We start from the raw sequence: 21,164 nt of genomic DNA on the forward strand, positions 1-21,164 counted from the left end.
ACAACTGAACGCATTCTACTGAAATGCCCTCCAACCTTGTCTGGTCTGTGTCTCTGTCTGTGGTGAAAGCCTAAAGTGATGAGCTTGATGCTCTGTTCCAATAAATATCGGGGGTCTTATTCTGGTGACATGATGATCGATGCTTGACTGCCATTTGACAAATAAAAATAATCTCGTTCTTTTGTCCATAATAATCTCATTTTTTAGGCTATATCCGAACGAGCTGTTGGCTAGAGCGAACGTGCCAATACTAGAGTGGGCACATTCGCTAAATAACACAATATTTTTTGTGACAAAGCCATCAGTAGAGTTGAAAACGCGATGGAAACCCATTTAACTTGTATTTTTTATTCGGTATATGGGAATTTACCCGCAAAAGTCATTTTTATGTGCACAAGTAACATTATGTTATCATGCAAATACTTTTATCTACAAGTAATTTTGATGGAAACACTTCTCTTGTGGCAAAATTCACATACTTGATTTCTGCATATTTTAGAATATTCAAATGAAAATCTGTGCCAACAGGTTCAAAACCTAGCTACTGTAAATTAATATTTGTGAGGTTATATAGTGAGGTTATTAAAGCCTGTTGATACATCTCTCTCTCACACACACACACGCACGCACGCAACCACACACACACACACACACACACACACACACACACACACACACACACACCACCACTCTCTCTATTCACTCCACCACAATCTCTCAGGCAGCAGGCTCCCACTGTGGTGCCTGTGGGCTGATATTGGTGTTCTGGTCGTTGTCAGTCTCGTGGGGGTCGGAGGGCAGTGGGTCATAAGTGCGGCGGTACAATGCCCGGGTGACCAGGGTGATGATGAACATCTCCACAATCATTAGCTGCTGACTCAACACTGCAGACAGACAGATAGACACACACCAGACAGGGTTGGAGGACACAGACGTCATATTTATCAAGTAATGGCTCTCGTTTGGCCTTGTTTTGTCACTTACTGGTGCCACGGGCTCTAGAGGAGAAGGGCGGGGAGCAGGCAATGGTTCCATCCAAGGTCAGGACGTTAATAATGGCCGTCTGCAGCTGACTGAGCACCAGCACCAGCTATGGACACATGACCAGTGGCTTCATGAAGATACATTGAATATTAGGATGTAGGAATGGACACTGCCAGACCCAAATCAGACAAAACATTCCAGAAAGCCAAGGTCAAGGACTAAGTAAATGACAGCAGATTATGTATTCTCATCAATGGCACTTAGAAGAAGGCAGTTCCTTGACTAGCTGGTTGGTGCAGTAAGGTCGGACTCACCTGGTACATGGCATACTTAGGTATGATCCTGACGCTACGCAGTGTGTTGCATGTGTTCATGAACATGATGGCGACAGACCAAAGGGAGATGATGGTGAGAACCCCTATAAATGGGTTGATCCAACTCGCCGTGTTTGTGATCTCAAGCTAAACATAGAGACATGGAGAAAGGTCAAAGAGGGTAGGTTATGCATAGTGGACCGACATGGCATGCCATGTGTTTCTTTTTGCTGACAGGATTTTCACCTGAAGGAAGTTGATTACTTACATCAGAAATATCAAAGTTGCTGTTGGTCCACAATATTATGGAGAGGATTGAGAGAAGTGTCTTTAAGATAGCATACTGAAGAGCCCCCAGCTTCAGCAGGAATAACATACGCCTGAATGAAAACAGCCCAGTTATTAACGTGTTCTTACCACTGTATACATTACCCAACACAAAGGATCATCTGGCCCAAGAGTGACCTGAGCATGTGACATCATGTGACCTGATTTATGTTGAAAGATAAAGTAAATGTGACAATTTTACATGTCTTCATAATAATAATCATCATCATAACCAAACCAGTTTGGCAAAGATAGTGCCGTTTGATGACAGACTCTGGTGTGCCACTGGTTACCGTGTGACCAGAACGCGGGGCAGGCAAGGACAGCAGCAGCAGCATGGTCCTGTACTTATCTTGAAGGTTTTCTTGTAATTGCGCTTCAGAAAGGTCTCGCTACCCCCACTCTCCTCTATCAGCAGAATTAAGACCTTATACACCACCACTGCAAAGTACCTATGGAGAAAAGAAGAGTGTTTACTTTGAAGATACAGTGCCTTCAGAAAGTATTCAAACCTGTATCAATAATGTGTCACTATATGACGTATTGTTCAGCAGATTTACTACGTAATATTAATAATAATAAACAAAGCAGAATAAACCAGGTTTTCCTCTAGGATTTTGCCTATGCTTAACTCCATTCCATTTATTCTTTATCCTGAAAAACTCACAAGTACTTAACGATTACAAGCATACACATAACATGATGTAGCCACCACTATGCTTGCAAATATGGAGAGTGGTACTCAGTGATTTGTTGTATTGGATTTGCCCCAAACATAACACTTTCTATTCAGGACACATGTTTTTCAGTATCACATTAGTGCCTTATTGCAAACAGGATGCGTGTTCTGGAATATTTTTATTCTGAACAGGCTTCCTTCTTTTCACTTTGTCATTTTGGTTAGTATTGTGGAGTCACTACAATCTTTTTATTTATCTTAATTTCATTTAACCTTTATTTAACTAGGCAATCAGTTAACAACAAATTCTTACAATGTCGTTGATCCATCCTACTATTAAATGTTGTAACTGTTCTAAAGTCACCATTGGCCTCATGGTGAAATCCCTGAGCTGTTTCCTTCTTCTCCGGCAACTGAGTTAGGCATTACGCCTGTATCTTTGTAGTGACTAAGTGTATTGATACACCATCCAAAGTGTAATTAATAACTTCACCATGCTAAAAGAGATGTTCAATCTCAATTAACAACCCCACTTTAGCATAGGTCAGTGCCCTGACCACATCCCCATGGATTGGACACAACAGTATTTGTGAAACAGCATCAATTTAGACTTCTTATTTAGCTACAGCTTCTTTTGAGGTTGAGTGCAAATGAGATCCCAACAATACATCACTTCGGTCCAGTGAAAAGCCAGCTGCCTAAGTGTACCCTGAATGGCTAATATGGACTGAGATCAAGGCTATCTGCAGAAATGTAAATTACTCTTAAAGAGATGCAACCTGAATGTAAAGGATGAAAGGTAATTTGTCATTCATATTAAATAATCCATCATGCTACTTCTGAGGACAGAACATGACTGTGGAGAAACCAAATATCCACATCTGTAGCCTACACATGGACATTTGAAAATGGGCAGAAAGATTTAATCAAACATAGCGTGAGCACAGCCAATGCTGTCCCTCTAAACAGCCTGTACCACAGACTGGTTGAGGATATATATTTTTTGATCCATTTTGTTTTCAAGCGATAACAACAACAACAACAACATGTGGAATAAGTCAAAGGGCTATGTATACACATAACGAGTGTGTGACCAACCTTCAAAACCAGTTAGTCTGCCCATTCAACCTTTGTTTGTGTCCCAAAAAAAGTTTGTGTTTGTTTGTGTCATTTACTGTATTTCTGTTGATGTGGTCTGATCTCTGATCTTTCCCATACACTGACACAGCGTAATGATTAAGAAACAAATTAAACTGTGGTCAAAGAGTGCATTCATTAAAAACCCTCTGTTTTATGTCAGTGCTACTTGCTATAGTTCCCTGTCAGCTCATTATTACAGGAGGAAGAGCAATGCATCTCTATAGTAAAGTATAGTACACATGTGTTTGCCTTTATAGGAGAGTATGTGAAAGAGAAAGAGAGAGAGAAAAGAGAGAAAGAGAGAGCGAGAAAGATAAAGAGAGAAAGAGAAAAAAAAAGAGAGAGAGAAAACAAGAACAAGAGAGAGAGAGAAAAAGAGATATAGAAGGGGGGAGAGAGCAGTAAGAACTGTGTGGGTGAGAGGAAACTTACGAATTAGAGGTCATATCTGTAAACATGGTTGCCCTTGGGATCCACATACCAAAACAAGCCATGGTAGCAATGACCTGAAACAGAGACAGAAATGGAAAGGAAAGGGAAAGGGGGATACCTAGTCAGTTGTACAAATGAATGCATTCAACTGAAATGTGTCTTCCACATTTAACCCGACCCCTCAGAATCAGAGAGGTGTGGGGGGGCTGCCTTAATCGAATGATACGTTCAGCCATCTATTCACCGTCCACACGGTTCTAATTCATATAACTACAACATCAAATAGTCATGACCACAAATATGAACACAGAATGACAGCCATTCTCATTTACATCTTGAAAAAGTTGTCATCAAGGCAAAGAGTGGCTACTTTGAAGAATCTCAAATATAAAATAAATTTTGATTTGTTTAACACTTTTGTGGTTACTACATTATTCCATAGGTGTTATTTCATAGTTTTGATGTCTTCACTATTATTCTACAATGTAGAAAATTGTAAGAATAAAGAAAAACCCTGGAATGAGTAGGCGTGTCCAAACTTTTGACTGGTACCGTCTATGGTGATGGCTACTGAAAACAGGGAGCTTAGTTCTTACCGGTGCAGCTCCATTTACCCACATAATAGTTGTCTTCTTGGGAGATGGGACTTTTCTATAGATAAACACACACTCCTCCAGGTATAGTAGCAGGGACATTGTAGACATGAGGGTCAGCATGGAGTACAGAGCCATCCCAAAGACATCCAGCTCTAGATAAGGGAGAGAGAGAGTGAGGAGTTCAGATGGTAGAGAGCGAGAGAGAGAGAGGTTGTACAGGTCATTGTGAAATCCATTACTGGACCGTTTATTGTAATCTAAGCCGCAGCCCCTTGCAACAACAACCCCACTTTAGGATAGGTCAGTGCCCTGACCACGTCCCCATGGATTGGACACAACAGTATTTGTGAAACAGCATCAATTTAGACTTCTTATTTAGCTACAGCTTCTTTTGAGGTTGAGTGCAAATGAGATCCCAACAATACATCACTTCGGTCCAGTGAAAAGCCAGCTGCCTAAGTGTACCCTGAATGGCTAATATGGACTGAGATCAAGGCTATCTGCAGAAACGTAAATTACTCTTAAAGAGATGCAACCTGAATGGAAAGGATGAAAGGTAATTTGTCATTCATATTAAATGATCCATCATGCTACTTCTGAGGACAGAACATGACTGTTGAGAAACCAAATATTCACATCTGTAGCCTACACATGGACATTTGAAAATGGGCAGAAAGAAATTTAATCAAACATAGCGTGAGCACAGCCAATGCTTTACCTCTAAACAGCCTGTACAACAGACTGTAGCCTACAATTTGAAGGACATCGTAAGGTTCTGTATTTATTTTTTCTTCGTCAACCTAGTGTTCTGTTTCGTTGTGTTCTTGAACATAGCCCTGTCTTTCATTTTTGTTCATAGATTATTTTTTTCCAACTTTATTTAACCAGGTAGGCCAGTTGAGAACAAGTTCTCATTTACAACTGCGACCTGGCCAAGATAAAGCAAAGCAGTGCGACAAAAACACAGAGTTACACATGAGATAAACAAACACAGTCAATAACAATAAAAAAAATATATATATACAGTGAGTGCAAATGGAGTAAGGCGGTAAGGCAATACATAGGCCATAGTAGCGAATTAATTACAATTTAGCAAATTAACACTGGAGTGATAGATGTGCAGATGATGATGTGTATTTCACCTGTGTTAGTTACTCGCCTGGTCTCATCAGTCTTTTCCCTAGCTCGTTTGTGAGAACCAGTTATGGCCTTCAGCCCTAGTTTTGATTCACCTGCCTGTTTATGACCATTGCCTGCCCGTGACCACGATTCCTGCCTTTAGCGAAGGCGAAAAAAAACCCTGCAGCGCTCTGCGTGTGAATCTACACCTTTTTCTCCCTGAGTATTCAGTACAGACATGTTTACTCAGAAGCTGTTTATTGGGCTTGCCTGTGTATTGAAGATGGCTCTGTGAACTGGAAAGTGAATTAATTAATCAATGAAATAATGAATTTACAAATTAATACATATGTTAACTCTCAAGCTACCAACTGGGGTCACTTTGACCCCTGAAGCATATGTTTGAATATACATAGGTGGTTTATTCAAACCTTAACATTTTTCTTGACTTTGACAATCAACTTAACGAATCTAAATAATTATTTAATGTTTATGTATCAATATGGGCCTTTAAAAAAAATTGGGAGGCAATTTGAACTTTTCTCTAAATGAACATTTTGGTAGTAATGTGGATAGTACTTTGGGGAAAGATGCACATCATATAAATAACATGTTTGCCTTTTCGTTTGAAAGAACATGCTAATTATTGTAATTGAGCTAAAATAGCGGTGTGTTTATCTTTCTTTTTTTAAGATAACATTAATTATATGTCTAATAATGTTTTGATAAGAAAAAAGTTTATATTTTGCGATTGTTGCTTTTCCAATAGTTTCTTCTTGCGTTCAAAATGACCCCAGTTGGTAATTGATACATGTAAAATATGTTGCTAACTTGAGAGTTAAGTTACTGCAGTAAATCAAACATTAAAAACCAGCTCCCGCGTCTCAGTAACGTGCTTTAAAAATAACACCGACATCTATAATTGAAACACTATTTGCGAACTGATAGATAATGTAATCTGTGTCACTCACGCTTTATGATATCGACAGCCAGCGGAGGTTCTTGTAAACAGGTCGGATGTATAGTGCTGTTGAGTGCTTCTTCCATATCCCCCGTCAGTTGAAGTCGCTAACATATGGACTCGCAGGTGGTGAAATAATAAAAATAAACTAAACAATCCGTATCTCTTGCCCAATGACAGCAGTTATAGGGAGCTGAGCTGGGAGGAAGAGGACAGCAACAGGTAGACTATTGAACCTTCTTCGCCCGCAATTCAATTCTGAGGAATGAAGGTATGAGTAAGATGTTAGCTCAGTGAATGCAGCTGGGTCTACTAGTCAACGGGACCACCTCTGGATAGAGAATGATCTTAGAACTACTGCACTTACTGAGCAACCTTGCTTATCAGGGATGCCCAATGCCCCATTGTAGTGTCCTGTACCTCTCAGTGGAATTACTTGTCCATAGATTGTATTTCAATTCACACAGGAGAATGTCCTTTGACTGGGGAGTATGTCTTCTTGCCAGCCAATATACAGGAATAAAAGGAGTGAATCCAATGAAAAAAATAATGTAGTATTGTTCAGGCCACAATCTTAAAAGTTGTGGCTTTATTTAATCAGTATCACCTCTCTCTCTCTCTGATATTTAATTTCAGCATTCTGCCGATCTTATTTATGTCTTGCGTAAATGTCTCTAGAATTAGTTGCCTTCACTGTTTTTTTCTTCTCATTCTTGTCATCTGATGTGTATCTCTGTCACTTTTAGCCCCACATCTGTCGCCATGAACAGTAGCCAGAATAAAGACTGCCAGGCAGTGGGATTTAGCTACTAAATATTGATGGATTCGTAAGGGGTCTCATCACCTAACTGCATAATTGCATTTGAGCTAAGAAAAACATGATTATGTAGTATGTAGGATGAGTAAAATTAGGTCTAATCGGCTTACCTGGTTACACATTAAGTGAAGGGAGAAGTTGGACCATGATCCAAAAACAGACCTGGATGGATTACAGTCAAACGTTGAGGCTTGCAATAATAAAATATGAAGAGAAAAGGAAGAGAGAGAAGGTGTGCACGAGAGACAGCCTAAAATACACTTGTCTGAATAAGAAGCCAAACATTTGCTTTGCCTACAAAGACACCTGTAGATAGTCATGTGTGGCTTCACCAAAGACATGGGCTTCTCACACATTTCTCTCCATTCGCACAACTCCGGTGGATGGCAGAGAGTTCTTTCCCGCACACGGTAGACTCTGTCACACTCTGTCCCTTCAAATCCCATCGGGGTTATAATCACATTCCCGTGAAGGGAATGTCCTTGAGATACAAACTAGTGTCACTTCAATGCCATGACCTGGTGAAGAAAACCATCTAAAACTGACGCTTTATTTCGCCAAGACAAACAATTCATCCTGAACAAATAGTCTCATCAAATCAGTTTATTGGTTGCGTACACAGTTTAGCAGATGTTATAGCGGGTGCAGCAAAATGCTTATGCTTCTTGCTAACAATGCAGTAAAATGTAAAAGTTACACAATCAATGAAATAAAAATAAAAAGTTTAAAAAATCTAGAAAAATCGTAACAAATTAACAACCCAAATAGCACTGTAACAATAATCCAAATGCAATCTATACGTGTCTACAACGGATGAATTTATACAAGATATACTAGGAATGATATGTACAGTAGATATATTAATGAGCTATGTCAAGAATGCAGTGTATAAATAAATATGCGCAGTGTATAAACAGTGCAACTAAAATGCAATGTACAGTAGTTGAAATATTAGTAGTTGAAATATTAGAATGAACTGTCGAGAACAGTATACAGTACCAGTCAAAAGTTTGGACACAACTACTAATTCAAGGGTTTTTCTTAATTTGTACTATTTTCTACAATGTAGAATAATAAACTATTAAACAACACATATGGAATCACATAGTTTTTTGGTTTAACAGTTTTTTGGTTACTATTTTGATTTTAGATTCTTTAAATTAGCCACCCTTTGCCTTGATGACAGCTTTGCACTCTTGGCATTCTCTCAACCAGCTTCATGAGGTAGTCAACTGGAATGTATTTCAATTAACAGGTGTGCCTTGTTAAAAGTTCATTTGTGGAAATTCTTTCCTTCTTAATTAATACATTTGAGCCAATCAGTTGTGTTGTGACAAGGTAGTGTATACAGAAGATAGCCCTATCTGGTAAAATACCAAGTCCATATTATGGCAAGAACAGCTCAAATAAGCAAAGAGAAACAACAATCCATCATTACTTTAAAATGTGAAGGTTCGTCAATGAGGAACATTTTAAGAACTTTGAAAGTTTCTTCAAGTGCAGTCGCAAAAACCATCAAGTGCTTTGATGAAACTGGCTCTCATGAGGGCCGCCATAGGAAAGAAAGACCCAGAGTTACCTCTGCTGCAGAGAATAGGTTCATTAGAGTTAATTGCCTCAGAAATTGCAGCCCAAATAAATGCTTCACAGAGCTCAAGTAACAGACACATCTCAACATCAACTGTTCAGAGGAGACTGTGTGAATCAGGCCCTCTTGGTTGAATTGCTGCAAAGAAACCACCAATAATAAGAAGATAGAAACACGAGCAATGGACATTAGACTGGTGGAAATCTGTCCTTTGGTCTGATGAGTCCAAATTTGAGATTTTTGGTACCAACCACTGTGTCTTTGTGAGACGCAGAGTAGGTGAATGGATGATCTCCGCATGTGTGGTTCCCACCGTGAAGCATGGAGGAGGAGGTGTGATGATGTGGGGTTGCTTTGCTGGTGATAACCAGCATGGCTACCACAGCATTCTGCAGTCATACACCATCACATCTCGTTTGCACTTAGTGGGACTATCATTTGTTTTTCAACAGGACAATGACCCAACACACCTCCAGGCTGTGTAAGGGCTATTTGATCAAGGAGAGTGATGGAGTGCTGCATCAGATCACCCGACCTCAACCCAAATGAGATGGTTTGGGATGAGTTGGACCACAGAGTGAAGGAAAAGCAGCCAACAAGTGCACAGCATATGTGGGAACTTCAACTTCAAAAAGCATTCCAGGTGAAGCTTGGAAGCCTGACCTGCTTGGAGAGCTCCTTGGTCTTCATGGTGCCGCTTGCTTGGTGGTGTTGCAGACTCTGGGGCCTTTCAGAACAGGTGTATATATACTGAGATCATATGACAGATCATGTGACACTTAAAGTCCACCTGTGTTCAATCTATGTGACTTCTGAAGGTAATTCGTTGCACCACATCTTATTTAGGGGCTTCATAGCAAAGGGGGTGAATACATATGCACACACCACTTTTCCGTTTCTAAATATTTTGAAACAAGTTATTTTTAAAATTTCACTTCACCAATTTGGACTATTTTGTGTATGTCCATTACATGAAATCCAAATAAAAATCAATTTAAATTACAGGTTGTAATGCAACAAAATAGGAAAAATGTCAAGGAGGATGAATACTTTTGCAAAGCACTGTTTACATACAACCACAGTCAGAGGCTGGCACTAACACAGCATTGAATGAGCTGTATTAACAAGAAAACGCTGACCCAGAGGCGGCGCTCCTAGTAGCCGGGGACTTTAATGTAGGGAAACTTAAATTTGTTTTACCAAATTTCTATCAACATGTTAAATGTGCAACCAGAGGGGGAAAAAAACTCTGGACTACCTATTCTCCACACACAGAGATGCATATAAAGCTCCCCCTCGCCCTCCATTTGGGAAATCTGACCACAATTCTATCCTGCTGATAGAAAACGGGAAACACCAGTGACTACATCAATAAAAAAGTGGTCAGATTAAGCTGATGCTAAGCTACAGACTGGAATAAATCAAATCAAATTGATTTATATAGCCCTTCTTACATCAGCTGATATCTCAAAGTGCTGTACAGAAACCCAGCCTAAAACCCCAAACAGCAAACAATGCAGGTGTAGAAGCACGGTGGCTAGGAAAAACTCCATAGAAAGGCCAAAACCTTGGAAGAAACCGAGAGAGGAACCAGGCTATGAGGGGTGGCCAGTCCTCTTCTGGCTGTGCCGGGTGGAGATTATAACAGAACATGGCCAAGATGTTCAAATGTTCATAAATGACCAGCATGGTCAAATAATAATAATCACAGTAGTTGTCGAGGGCGAAGCAAGTCAGCATCTCAGGAGTTGGCAGTTAGTTGGCTTTTCATAGCCGATCATTAAGAGTATCTCTACCGCTCCTGCTGTCTCTAGAAGGTTGAAAACAGCAGGTCTGGGACAGGTAGCACGTCCAGTGAACAGGTCAGGGTTCCATAGCCGCAGGCTGAACAGTTGAAACTGGAGCAGCAGCACGGCCAGGTGGACTGGGGACAGCAAGAAGTTATCATGCCAGGTATTCCTGAGGCATGGTCCTAGGGCTCAGGTCCTCCGAGAGAGAGAAAAGAAGAGAGAAAGAGAGAATTAGAGAGAGCATACTTAAATTCCCACAGGACACCAGATAAGACAGGAGAAGTACTCCAGATATAACAAACTGACCCTAGACCCCCGACACAAACTGCTGCAGCATAAATACTGGAGGCTGAGACAGGAGGGGTCAGGAGACACTGTGGCCCCATCTGATGATACCCCCGAACAGGGCCAAACAGGAAGGATATAACCCCACCCACTTTGCCAAAGCACAGCCCCCACACCACTAGAGGGTTATCTTCAACCACCAACTTACCATCCTGAGACAAGGCAGAGTATAGCCCACAAAGATCTCTGCCACGGGGGGCGCAAACTCAGACAGGAAGATCACATCAGTGACTCAACTCACTCAAGTGACACACCCCTCCTAGGGACAGCATGAAAGAGAACCAGTAAGCCAGTGACTCAGCCCCTGTAATAGGGTTAGAGGCAGAGAATCCCAGTGGAGAGAGGGGAACAGGCCAGGCAGAGACAGCAAGGGCGGTTCATTGCTCCAGAGCCTTTCCGTTCACCTTCACACTCCTGGGCCAGACTACGCTAAATCATATAACCCACTGAAGAGATGAGTCTTCAGTAAAGACTTAAAGGTTGAGACCGAGTCTGCGTCTCTCACATGGGTAGGCAGACCATTCCATAAAAATGGAGCTCTATAGGACAAAGCCCTGCCTCCAGCTGTTTGCTTAGAAATTCTAGGGACAATTAGGAGGCCTGCGTCTTGTGACCATAGCATATGTGTAGGTATGCACGGCAGGACCAAATCGGAAAGATAGGTAGGAGCAAGCCCATGTAATGCTTTGTAGGTTAGCAGTAAAACCTTGCAATCAGCCCTTGCCTTAACAGGATGCCAGTGTAGGGAGGCTAGCACTGGAGTAATATGATCACATTTTTTGGTTCTAGTCAGGATTATAGAAGCTGAATTTAGCACTAACTGAAGTTTATTTAGTGCTTTATCCGGGTAGCCGGAAAGTAGAGCATTGTCGTAGTCCAACCTTGAAGTAACAAAAGTATGGATTCATTTTTCTGCATAATTTTTGGACAGAAAGTTTCTGATTTTTGCAATGTTACGTATATGGGAAAAGGCTGTCCTTGAAACAGTCTTCATATGTTCGTCAAAAGAGAGATCAAGGTCCAGAGTAACGGAATATTTTCCGAGATTCCTCTGATGGCATTGAGGAGTACACCACATCAGTCATTGGCTTCATCAATAAGTGCATCGACGACGTTGTCCCCACAGTGACCGTACATACATACCCCAACCAGAAGCCATGGATTACAGGCAGCATCCGCACTGAGCTAAAGGATAGAGCTGCCGCTTTCAAGGAGTGGGACTCTAACCCGGAAGCTTATAAGAAATCCCACTATGCCCTCTGACGAACTATCAAACAGGAAAAGCATCAATACAGGACTAAGATCGATTCATACTACACCAGCTGTGATGCTCGTTGGATGTGGGCATGCAAATCATTACAGACTACAAAGGGAAGAACAGCAGAGAGCTGCCCAGTGACATGAGCTTACCAGATGACCTAAACTACTTCTAAGGTCGCTTTGAGGCAAATAACACTGAAACATGCATGAGAGCACCAGCTGTTTCGGAAGACCACGTGATCAAGTAAGACCTTTAAACAGGTCAATATACACAAGGCTGCAGTGCTAGATGGATTACCATGACGTGTACTGCGAGCATGCGCTGACCATCTGTCAAGGGACTGGCACTGACATTTTCAACCTCTCCCTGTCCAAGTCTGTAATACCAACATGTTTTAAGCAGACCACCATAGTGCCTGTGCCCAAGAACACTAAGGTAACCTGACTAAATGACTACCGACCCGCAGCAGTCACATCTGTAGCCATGAAGTGCTTTGAAAGGATGGTCATGGCTCACAACACCATCATCCCATAAGACCCATAGACCTACTCCAATTTGCATACTGCCCCAACAGATCCACAGATAATGCAGTCTATATTGCACTCCACACTGCCCTTCCCACCTAGACAAAAGGAACACCTATGTGAGAATGCTATTCATTGACTACAGCTCAGCGTTCAACACCATAGTGCCCTCAAAGCTCATCAATAAGCTAAGGACCCTGGAACTAAACACCTCCATCTGCAACTGGATCCTGGACTTCCTGATGGGCCGCCCCCAGGTGGTAAGGGTAGGTAACAACACATCCACCATGCTGATTCTCAACACAGGGGCGTGTGCTCAGTCCCCTCCTGTACTCCCTGTTCCCTCATGACTGCATGGCCAGGCACAACTCCAACACCATCATTAAATTTACCGATGACACAACAGTAGTAGGCCTGATCACCGACAACGATGAGACAGCCTATAGGGAGGAGGTCAGAGACCTGGCCGTGTGGTGCCAGGACAACAATCTCTCCCTCAACATGGTCAAGACAACTGACTACAGGAAAAAGAGGACCAAGCACGCCCCCCATTCTCATCGAAGGGGCTGCAGTGGAGCAGGTTGAGAGCTTCAAGTTCCTTGGTGTCCACATCACCAACAAACTAAGTGGGTCCAAGCACACCAAGACAGTCGTGAAGAGTGCATGACAAAACCTATTCCCCCTCAGGAGACTGAAAAGATTTGGCATGGGTCCTCAGATCCTCAAAAAGGTTCTACAGCTGCACCATTGAGAGCATCCTGTCTGGTTGTATCACTGCCTGGTATGGCAACTGCTCGGCCTCCGACCGCAAGTCACAACTGAGGGTAATGCATCACTGGGGCCAAGCTTCTTGCCATCCAGGACCTCTTTACCGTTGTCAGAGAAAGGCCCTAAAAATTGTCAAAGACTCCAGCCACCCTAGTTATAGACCGTTTTCTCTACTACTGCACGGCAAGCTGTAACGGAGCACCAAATCTAGGTCCAAGAGTCTTCTAAACAGCTTCTACCTCCAAGCCATAACTCCTGAACATCTAATCAAATGGCTACCCAGACCATTTTCATTGCCCCCCTCTTTACACCGCTGCTACTCTCTGTTGTTGTCATCATCTATCCATAGTCAATAACTCTACCAAGATGTACGTACTACCTCAACTAAACGGTACCTTCGCACATGGACTCTGTACCAGTAACCCCCTGTATATAGTCTCGCTATTGTTGTTTTACTGCTTCTCTTTAATTACTTGTTACTTTTCTCTTATTCTTTTCAATATTTTTTTAAACTGCATTGTTGGTTGGGGGCTTGTAAGTAAGCATTTCACTGTAAGGTCTACACCTGCTGTATTCGACTAATACAGTTTGATTTGATTATTTGACTGTTGTATTTGGCACATATGACTAATCCAATTTGATTTGAGTCCAAACTTTTGACTGGTACCGTATGTATGTGAATGGTGTGTATGGACAGTATGTGAATTGAAAAGGTGTTTAGAGCAGTAGTTATGTAGGATGGGCCATGACTAGAATAAAGCATATACATATAAAGTGGGTAAAACAGTATGTAAACATTATTAAAGTGACCAGTGTTCAATGACTATGTACTGTACATCAGGCAGCAGTCTAAGGTGCAGGGTAGATAACTGGGTGGTGACAGTGTCTGAGGTTCTGGCCAGGGTACTGGGCAGAGGCTGGCTAGTGGTGACTGTTTATAAAAGTCGGATGGCCTGGAGATATAAGCTGATTATCAGTCTTTCGGTCGCAGTATTAATTCATCTGTACCTTCTCCTCCTTCTACATGGTAGCGGGATGAACAGTCCGTGGCTCAGGTGGCAGGGTTCTTGATGATCTTCTAGGCCTTCCTGACACCACATCTTAATGTAAGTCTTAAGGTAACAAAAGAGAAGGTTGTGATCTTCCCTATATATTTGTCACAGACACCTCATTCCTTGACCCCACTATGTGTGTGAAAAGTCTTATACTGCGAAACCTTGCCACAGAATTACCATCTTACTAAGTGACTCGTGACAGTGGATTCTTTTTGCTTGGCTTTTGTCACATTCAGTGGTGGAAAAAGTACCCAAATTGTCATACTTGAGCAAAATGTATAGATATCTTCATAGAAAGTTACTCAAGTAAGTCATCCAGTTTTGGTTTTAAATATACTTACACTACCGGTCAAAAGTTTTAGAACACCTAATCATTCAAGGGTTTCTTTATTTTTAATATTTCATAGTTTTGATGTCTTCACTATTATTCTACAAGGTAGCAAATAGTAAAAATAAAGATAAACCCTGGAATGAGTAAGTGTTCTAAAACGTTTGACCGGTAGTGTACTGTATATATCAAAAGTAAAATATACATTTCTAAAATATACTTAAGTATCAAAAGTACAATTATATTTTAAAATGCCTTAGCAAAGTAGGCAGCACCATTTTCTTGCTTTTCAAATGTATGGATAGTCAGGGGCACACCCCAACACTGGCAGTAGGGATGACCACGTGTTCTCAATATGTCCATGAATCAGACCATTTGTCTTGCTAAGCATTCACAATATAAAACGAGTACTTCTGGTTGTCAGGGAAAATCTAGTAAAAAGTACATTATTTTCATTAGGGATAAAGTGAAGTAAAAGTTGTCAGAAATATAAAATAAAGTAAAACACAGATGCCCAAAAAAACTACTTAAGTAGTACTTTAAAGTGGTCCAACTAAAATGTTATCCGGACTGTGTTCAAAAAGACAAGTCTTAATAAAACCACTTTGTAAGTGAGACGGTTTCCTTACTCAGTGGGTATCTAATTTAAAAACATGTGTCGTGAGTTTCACAGCATGCAGGTTTTGTGGGAACACTTAAATAACATATGGCAAGAGAGCAAAAAAGGTACAGTGCGTCTCAGATGGAATCACCTAACACCAATACCCAGTCAAAGGTTACTGGCTTGGGCTGGCTTAGGAAATATGTCATACCATGGATGTTATTAAAAACCTGCCTTTCTAGTGTCTTTCTAGTGTCTTTAAAACACTAGAAAACAATAACACTGATCCAGTGAAAAGATGCTGCCTCTGGCTGTCTAGGAGCAGAACAATTTTACATACCTGTGTTAAGTAAACCATTTTGTACAGGCATAAAAAAATTGATGTACAAAAAGCATTTATTCCCAGCTTCCTGCCTTCAGTTCGCATCTCAGCAGTGCCTGCCCTTATTGATCATGGCACTACTATGGGCAACAAACATTGTTAGAAACTATGTAAGAATCCATTAAATCAAGTATTTGAATGCATTAAAACATTTATTAAAAATGTACACAATACATACATGTAATTGTATTAGACGTACAAAATTTGTGCAAACTATTTCCCAATTTAGAGTACATAAAAAGAAAAAACATAACCAAAACTGTATGACAGGGTCTTACAAATGTCGTTAGAAAATACTAACGCATGCAAACAGATTCAATAAAATACTAATATTAAATCAAAAGGAAATGGAGCCACGGATAAACTTCGACAAATGTTGTGCCTATACAACGTAGCGCAAAATATCCGTCATTAATGTAAGTTACTCAAACTAGAAGGTTAAAGCCATGATACTTTCACGCCACAATAGGGTGTTATACCATCATACATGCACCCAGTAAACAAAACAGCTTGTACATTCCAAACACAGATCATAGTCCTTTGGAAAATGTAGAAACCTGATGGCAGAGCTTCTGAAATAAAATAATTTCTCCATGGAGATGCGATGCCTAGCTCTTACCCTCCTCTTGGTGGTCTGCGTCCATACCGACATGACGCAAGACTGCACATGGAAACTGGCCTACCGGTATTAACAAATTTGTTTCAATACATTAAATATTGCTGTACATGTTCAACATTGTACATTTTTCCAACAAAACAATAAAATAGCAGGATCAGTGTCAAAGAAAGCAGCATTCGTCATGGAAAAACGTGCTTTTAATAAAACATTTTTGTTCAAACCCTTCCTTTTCCTTTCATCTTTGGACACCAGACAAAAGTTAGACATCAGAAACAAGACATACATTTAAGAAGTGTGTTTTGCATAAAGTGAACACATACCCATTCCATATTCTCAAAAGATTGAGGTTGAGTTCAAACACATTTCCCAAGTAAGATTCATTGTTCCATGTTAAAAAAAGTCTTCCCTATTGCCTATGAAAGTGATACTTTACAGATATCTTGCAGACATAACTCCCTTTAAAAAATAACAAAAAAGGAGACGTCTAAAAACAATACACGGCAATGGGGACAGTACACGACACGGTACACGGTACCTTTTCCAGTACACAACGCACGACTCTTCCCATTTGCCTGAATTTACGTTTTTATTACTCCTAAACAAAATACATTTAGGTTCTCATACACTTATAATGGATGTTTTGACATTTGCTTGAACAGTAGTTAAGATTATATTTGGTTGTAATATTTGCAAAATAACTTTTGAATGCAGCAGTTAGCTAGAATGCTAACGCTCATTGATATAGGCTGTAGCAAAAGAAAGCCAAAGAGCCATTTTACTGGTTGAAGTGTAATGCAGTTGATTTGCGATGACAAACATTAACACAGGACATTATTACAAGCCTTAAAATCCAACTATACTCCAAAAGTAGTGTGATATGCACTCGTAAGCAGCATGTTCTGTAAGAACTCCCCGTGTTCCGCTACCAACTTGCAGCGTCGGCCTCGTGCAGCAATGTTTGCAAACCCAGAAAGGTGTCAAAAGCAATGGAAAAACAAATACTTCATGTAATAACAATCCTGTACAATGTTCAAAAACTACAGTGAGCTCCAAAATGTATTGGGACAGCGACACATTTGTTGTTTTGGCTCTTTACTCCAGCATTTTGGATTTGAATAAAAAGACTCAGGAGAACAGTTTAGAAATTACAGCACTATTTGTAATTTATTAAGGACTATCCGTAATCATGGTAGCATCCACATTAATTTAGAAGTGTTTAGAAACATTCTATTTCTTATATATGATAAAAGTGACTCCAGAAATGACAATACATTATTGACCATTAATTTCCATTGGGCACAAAATCTGAAACCACAAAAACCAACAGCAAATGCATCCAACAAGTTTATAGAGTCACAAGCTTGATGTAATCATTGTGTGCAAGGAATATGGGACCAAATACAAAACTTTAATACACCTTCAAAAGTTTTGGAACAAATTCACTTGTGCGGGGGGCCTATGTACAAAAGGTGTGGTCATTTCTAAACAGTTCACCCGATGGAGGAAAATACCCTCAAATGAATGCAGACTGTCTGCACTTTAACCTCATAGTATCATTTCAAATCCAAAGTGCTGGAGTACAGAGCCAAAACAACAAGTGTGTCACTGTCCCAAAACTTGGAGCTCACTGTATACAGTGCATTCAGAACCCTTCCCCCCTTTGTTACATTACAGCCTTATTCTAAAATGGACAACATATACACTGCTCAAAAAAATAAAAGGAACACTAAAATAACACATCCTAGATCTAAATGAATGAAATATTCTTAAATACTTTTTTCCTTACATAGTTGAATGTGCTGACAACAAAACCACAAATTAATGGAAATCAAATTTATCAACCCATGGAGGTCTGGATTTGGAGTCACACTCAAAATTAAAGTGGAAAACCACACTACAGGCTGATCCAACTTTGATGTAATGTCCTTAAAACAAGTCAAAATGAGGCTCAGTAGTGTGTGTGTGTGGCCTCCACGTGCCTGTTATCACGTGCCTGTATGACCTCCCTACAACGCCTGGGCATGCTCCTGATGAGGTGGCGGATGGTCTCCTGAGGGATCTCCTCCCAGACCTGGACTAAAGCATCCACCAACTCCTGGTCAGTCTGTGGTGCAACGTGGCGTTGGTGGATGGAGCGAGACACGATGTCCCAGATGTGCTCAATTGGATTCAGGTCTGGGGAACGGGTGGGCCAGTCCACAGCATCAATGCCTTCCTCTTGCAGGAACTGCTGACACACTCCAGCCACATGAGGTCTAGCATTAGGAGGAACCCAGGGCCAACCGCACCAGCATATGGTCTCACAAGTGGTCTGAGGATCTCATCTCGGTACCTAATGGCAGTCAGGCTACCTCTGGCAAGAATATGGAGGGCTGTGCGGCCCCCCCCAAAGAAATGTCACCCCACACCATGACTGACCCACCGCCAATCCGGTCCTGCTGGAGGATGTTGCAGGCAGCAGAACGTTCTCCACGGCGTCTCCAGACTGTCACGTCTGTCACATGTGCTGCTCCTACTTACAAAAAGGCGGAGGTAGCGGTCCTGCTGCTGGGTTGTTGCCCTTCTACGGTCTCCTCCGCGTCTCCTGATGTACTGGCCTGTCTCCTGGTAGCGCCTCCATGCTCTGGACACTACGCTGACAGACACAGCAAACCTTCTTGCCATAGCTCGCATTGATGTTCCATCCTGGATGAGCTGCACTACCTGAGCCACTTGTGTGGGTTGTAGACTCCGTCTCATGCTACCACTAAAGTGAAAGCACCGCCAGCATTCAAAAGTGACCAAAACATCAGCCAGGAAGCATAGGAACTGAGAAGTGGTCTGTGGTTATTCCCTGCAGAACCACTCCTTTATTGGGGGTGTCTTGCTAATTGCCTATAATTTCCACCTGTTGTCTATTCCATTTGCACAACAGCATGTGAAATGTATTGTCAATCAGTGTTGCTTCCTAAGTGGACAGTTTGATTTCACAGAAGTGTGATTGACTTGGAGTTACATTGTGTTGTATAAGTGTTCCTTTTATTTTTTTGAGCAGTGTATATACAGTGGGGCAAAAAAGTATTTAGTCAGCCACGAATTGTGCAAGTTCTCCCACTTAAAAAGATGAGGCCTGTAATTTTCTTCATAGGTACACCTCAACTATGACAGACAAAATGAAAAACATTTTAATGAATTTATTTGCAAATTATGGCGGAAAATAAGTATTTGGTCATATAGTCAGACGAATCCAAAATATAACTTTTTGGTAAAAACTCAACTCGTCATGTTTGGTGGACAAAGAATGCTGAGTTGCATCCAAAGAACACCATACCTACTGTGAAGCATGGGGGTGGAAACATCATGCTTTAGGGCTGTTATTTTGCAATGGGACCAGGACGACTGATCCGTGTAAAGGAAAGAATGAATGGGGCCATGTATCGTGAGATTTTGAGTGAAAACCTCCTTCCATCAGCAAGGGCATTGAAGATGAAACGTGGCTGGGTCTTTCAGCATGACAATAATCCCAAACACCACGCCCGGGCAACGAAGGAGTGGCTTCGTAAGAAGCATTTCAAGGTCCTGGAGTGGCCTAGCCAGTCTCCAGATCTCAACCCCATAGACAATCTTTGGAGGGAGTTGAACGTCCGTGTTGCCCAGCAACAGCCCCAAAACATGACTGCTCTAGAGGAGATCTGCATGGAGGAATGGGCCAAAATACCAGCAACAGTGTGTGAAAACCTTGTGAAGACTTACAGAAAACGTTTGACCTCTGTCATTGCCAACAAAGGGTATATAACAAAGTATTGAGATAAACTTTTGTTATAGACCAAATACTTATTTTCCACCTTAATTTGCAAATAAATTCATTAAAGAAATCCTACAATGTGATTTTCTGGATTTGTTCCCCTCATTTTGTCTGTCATAGTTGAAGTGTACCTTGCGTCCCGACGCAAGCGCCAATTAGCCTGGAGCTAGCCCATGCTAGGCCCATTCTCCCGGCTAGCTGAAGAGACCTATCAGCCACTCCTACGCCGCGGCATCCCCTGACTGCCCATCTGCTAGCCGCGTCCCGCTAGCTTCTCGCCGCGGTCGAGATCCATCGGCCAATTTCTTGGGCCAGTATACCTATTTTGCCAATTGGACCCCTCTGCTACTCGGAACCCTACTAATCCATCACATCTGGTCTATCGACATCACTGCACACGGAGGCTAAAACAACCCGCTACCTGTCTGAATCCCCGTCTCCCCAGCCAGCCCAACCATTTAGTTCCACCTCCCACATATGCGGTGACATCACCTTGTTTAAATGTCTCGAGACAATATCTCATTACTCAATGCCTAGAGTTTACCTCCAATGTACTCACATCCTACCTAACCTTTGTCTGTACATTATGCCTTGAACCTATTCACTCGCCCAGAAACCTGCTCCTTTTACCCTGTTCCGAACGTACAAGACGACCCGTTCTTATAGCCTGTAGCCATACCCTTATCCTACTCTGGTTATGTAAAGGTTAATCCAGGCCCTGCAGCCCCTAGCACTGCTCCCATTCCCCAG

General features: G+C 41.5%; 2 protein-coding genes across 6 annotated transcripts in view; both read right to left on the bottom strand.

The window, feature by feature from the left end:
- Window positions 1-21,164, bottom strand: part of LOC135550349 (palmitoyltransferase ZDHHC20-B-like) — a 319,193-nt gene that overhangs the window by 271,309 nt on the left and 26,720 nt on the right. The window contains exon 14 of one of the 5 annotated variants that reach the window (XM_064981056.1): window positions 9,132-10,881. The exons of 2 other annotated variants lie outside the window; for them this stretch is intronic. The gene's annotated coding sequence lies outside the window, so the exon portion shown is untranslated. 2 more of the 5 variants (XM_064981055.1, XM_064981057.1) reach the window with 2 other exon arrangements.
- On the bottom strand, window positions 714-6,863 carry LOC135549138 (organic solute transporter subunit alpha-like). Its single transcript, XM_064979183.1, has 8 exons — window positions 6,563-6,863; window positions 4,473-4,624; window positions 3,877-3,950; window positions 1,919-2,077; window positions 1,567-1,678; window positions 1,299-1,445; window positions 985-1,090; window positions 714-884 (listed from the first exon to the last, which is right to left on the bottom strand). The coding sequence occupies exons 1-8, from the start codon at window positions 6,636-6,638 to the stop codon at window positions 718-720; spliced, it is 993 nt and encodes a 330-aa protein (XP_064835255.1). The 5' UTR covers window positions 6,639-6,863; the 3' UTR covers window positions 714-717.

The sequence above is a fragment of the Oncorhynchus masou genome, chromosome 12 (genome assembly GCF_036934945.1).
Source record: "Oncorhynchus masou masou isolate Uvic2021 chromosome 12, UVic_Omas_1.1, whole genome shotgun sequence".
NCBI classification, from domain to species: Eukaryota; Metazoa; Chordata; class Actinopteri; order Salmoniformes; family Salmonidae; genus Oncorhynchus; species Oncorhynchus masou.

Bases quoted from the DNA above. Each gene is read 5' to 3' on its own strand.
- LOC135549138 (XM_064979183.1), bottom strand. From the start codon at position 6,638: ATGGAAGAAGCACTCAACAGCACTATACATCCGACCTGTTTACAAGAA. The intron at 3,951-4,472 runs GTAAGAACTAAG...TCTCTGTTTCAG, and splicing joins GGGTAAATGGAGCTGCACCG to GTCATTGCTACCATGGCTTG. The intron at 1,446-1,566 runs GTAAGTAATCAA...CTCTATGTTTAG, and splicing joins GCAACTTTGATATTTCTGAT to CTTGAGATCACAAACACGGC.